At 49.7% G+C, this 1,916-nt stretch overlaps 1 protein-coding gene across 1 annotated transcript; it reads left to right on the plus strand.

Moving 5' to 3' along the window:
- Positions 1–448: 448 nt before the first annotated feature.
- Positions 449–1,195, plus strand: LOC119349311 (histone H2B.2-like). The gene has a single exon (XM_037617327.1). The coding sequence runs from the start codon at positions 530–532 to the stop codon at positions 989–991; it is 462 nt and encodes a 153-aa protein (XP_037473224.1). The 5' UTR covers positions 449–529; the 3' UTR covers positions 992–1,195.
- Positions 1,196–1,916: the final 721 nt, after the last annotated feature.

A 1,916-nucleotide genomic window follows, 5' to 3' on the forward strand; every position in this document is an offset into this window, starting at 1 on the left:
AATTTGCATATGCTCCGTTTTCAACAGCCCTATTCATGAGCAGCCTGTCCAGACAAGCCCGACCCGAAAGCCCGGCATCCGATCCAGCCATGGGCTCAACTTTGTCGTCCGAAGCCCAAACAAAGGCCGAATGAGTTTTAAATAATTGTTTTAATTTAAAAATAGGTACAGTACTATATTTCAATAACCTGGAAGTAATTACTTTAAATAAGAAGGGTACTGTTCAAATGTTTCTGGCCGGGCCGGATCTGGGTTTGATATTCTTGCTTCGGGCTTTGTCAAGCCCGGCCCGTCCAAGGGCATGATCTGGTTCCAGGAAGCCCAATGCTTGCTTTCCAGTTCGGGGCTGTGTCCACGTCAGTGATCCGAGGCACTTACCCCTCCACCAATCAGCGCTCACCTCTCCTCCCCTATAAAATCGAACACCCACCCCGCTCCATTCCCCACACCATCTCAGTCCCCACCTTTCCCTTCCAGCAAACTCACGCAACCCCACCCGAAGCTCCCAACCCCACCCGAAGCGGCCGCCATGGCCCCCAAGGCAGACAAGAAGCCGGCCGCCGAGAACAAGGTGGAGAAGGCGGCGGAGAAGACCCCGGCGGGCAAGAAGCCCAAGGCAGAGAAGCGGCTGCCGGCGGGCAAGACGGCGTCCAAGGAGGCCGGCGGCGAGGCGAAGACGAGGGGCCGGAAGAAGGGCAGCAAGGCCAAGAAGGGCGTGGAGACTTACAAGATCTACATCTTCAAGGTGCTGAAGCAGGTCCACCCCGACATCGGCATCTCCTCCAAGGCCATGTCCATCATGAACTCCTTCATCAACGACATCTTCGAGAAGCTCGCCGGCGAGTCCGCCAAGCTCGCCCGTTACAACAAGAAGCCCACCATCACCTCCCGGGAGATCCAGACCTCCGTCCGCCTCGTCCTCCCCGGCGAGCTCGCCAAGCACGCCGTCTCCGAGGGCACCAAGGCCGTGACCAAGTTCACATCCTCCTAGACTGACCCTGCGTCGCTTGCTGTCACCTGCTTGTGGTCGCTGACTCTGCTTATGTATCTGCAAGTAGTGGTAGGAGTGGTCGTCTGTGTGCCAACGCTTTGTTGGCTAGTTGGTTGTGGGAACTGAAGTTGCTGATCTATTTGAATGTTATTGTTTCAAGTAGTAGTACTTTTGCTGAATTTCAGGGGAATCGCTGAATGCTTGCTGTCGCCTCGTTGGTGTGAGAACTGAATTTTGTCATGCCAACTGAGATTCAGAGAAGTCAGAGATAGTTATGCATTTCTGTATTGGTAATTTCGAGTTTTACTAGGTGCTTAAACTAATCTCTGCCATGTTTGTGCTTTCATTTCGTAACGTGCAGATTCTTGAATCTTGATCCTCCATTAGGTTCCATTTCTGCATTAGGGGCAGAGCCTAGTCTTGTTCAGTCGCCCGGGCATAGTGAACCTAGTCTTGTTCAATCCTCCACCATTGACTTACCATATCAGCAACAGTTTGGTGTTATACATGAGCATGTTACTCTGAAAATATCAAATGCGAGTTGTTTTCTAGAAAAATGAAATGCAAGTTGCCGTCCATTTCTTGTACTGAACAAGATGATGCTCTAGAGCGATGCTTCTTTGCTTTATTTCCTCGCTGCCCACTGAAGAAACCTTACATGCCTTCTGTGCACATTTGGTGTACCATGGAGCTGAAGCTATCATCTTGTCCTGCGACTGAAATAGCAGCGTCAGACTTGGCTGCGGTACAAAATGTTCTGCATTGCCAAACCGACCAGTCTGTTTTGTTTATCTTGGATTACTTATTTTTCTTAATCTTCAAAGTCCAATACATGTGCAGTCATTTTTTAGTAGCTCACATAAAAAGGCATTTCATCATGAACTTCGCAGACAAGCATCAATATGTATATGTGTATTTTTTTCAG

This window comes from Triticum dicoccoides, chromosome 1B (assembly GCF_002162155.2).
Source record: "Triticum dicoccoides isolate Atlit2015 ecotype Zavitan chromosome 1B, WEW_v2.0, whole genome shotgun sequence".
Classification (NCBI taxonomy): Eukaryota; Viridiplantae; Streptophyta; class Magnoliopsida; order Poales; family Poaceae; genus Triticum; species Triticum dicoccoides.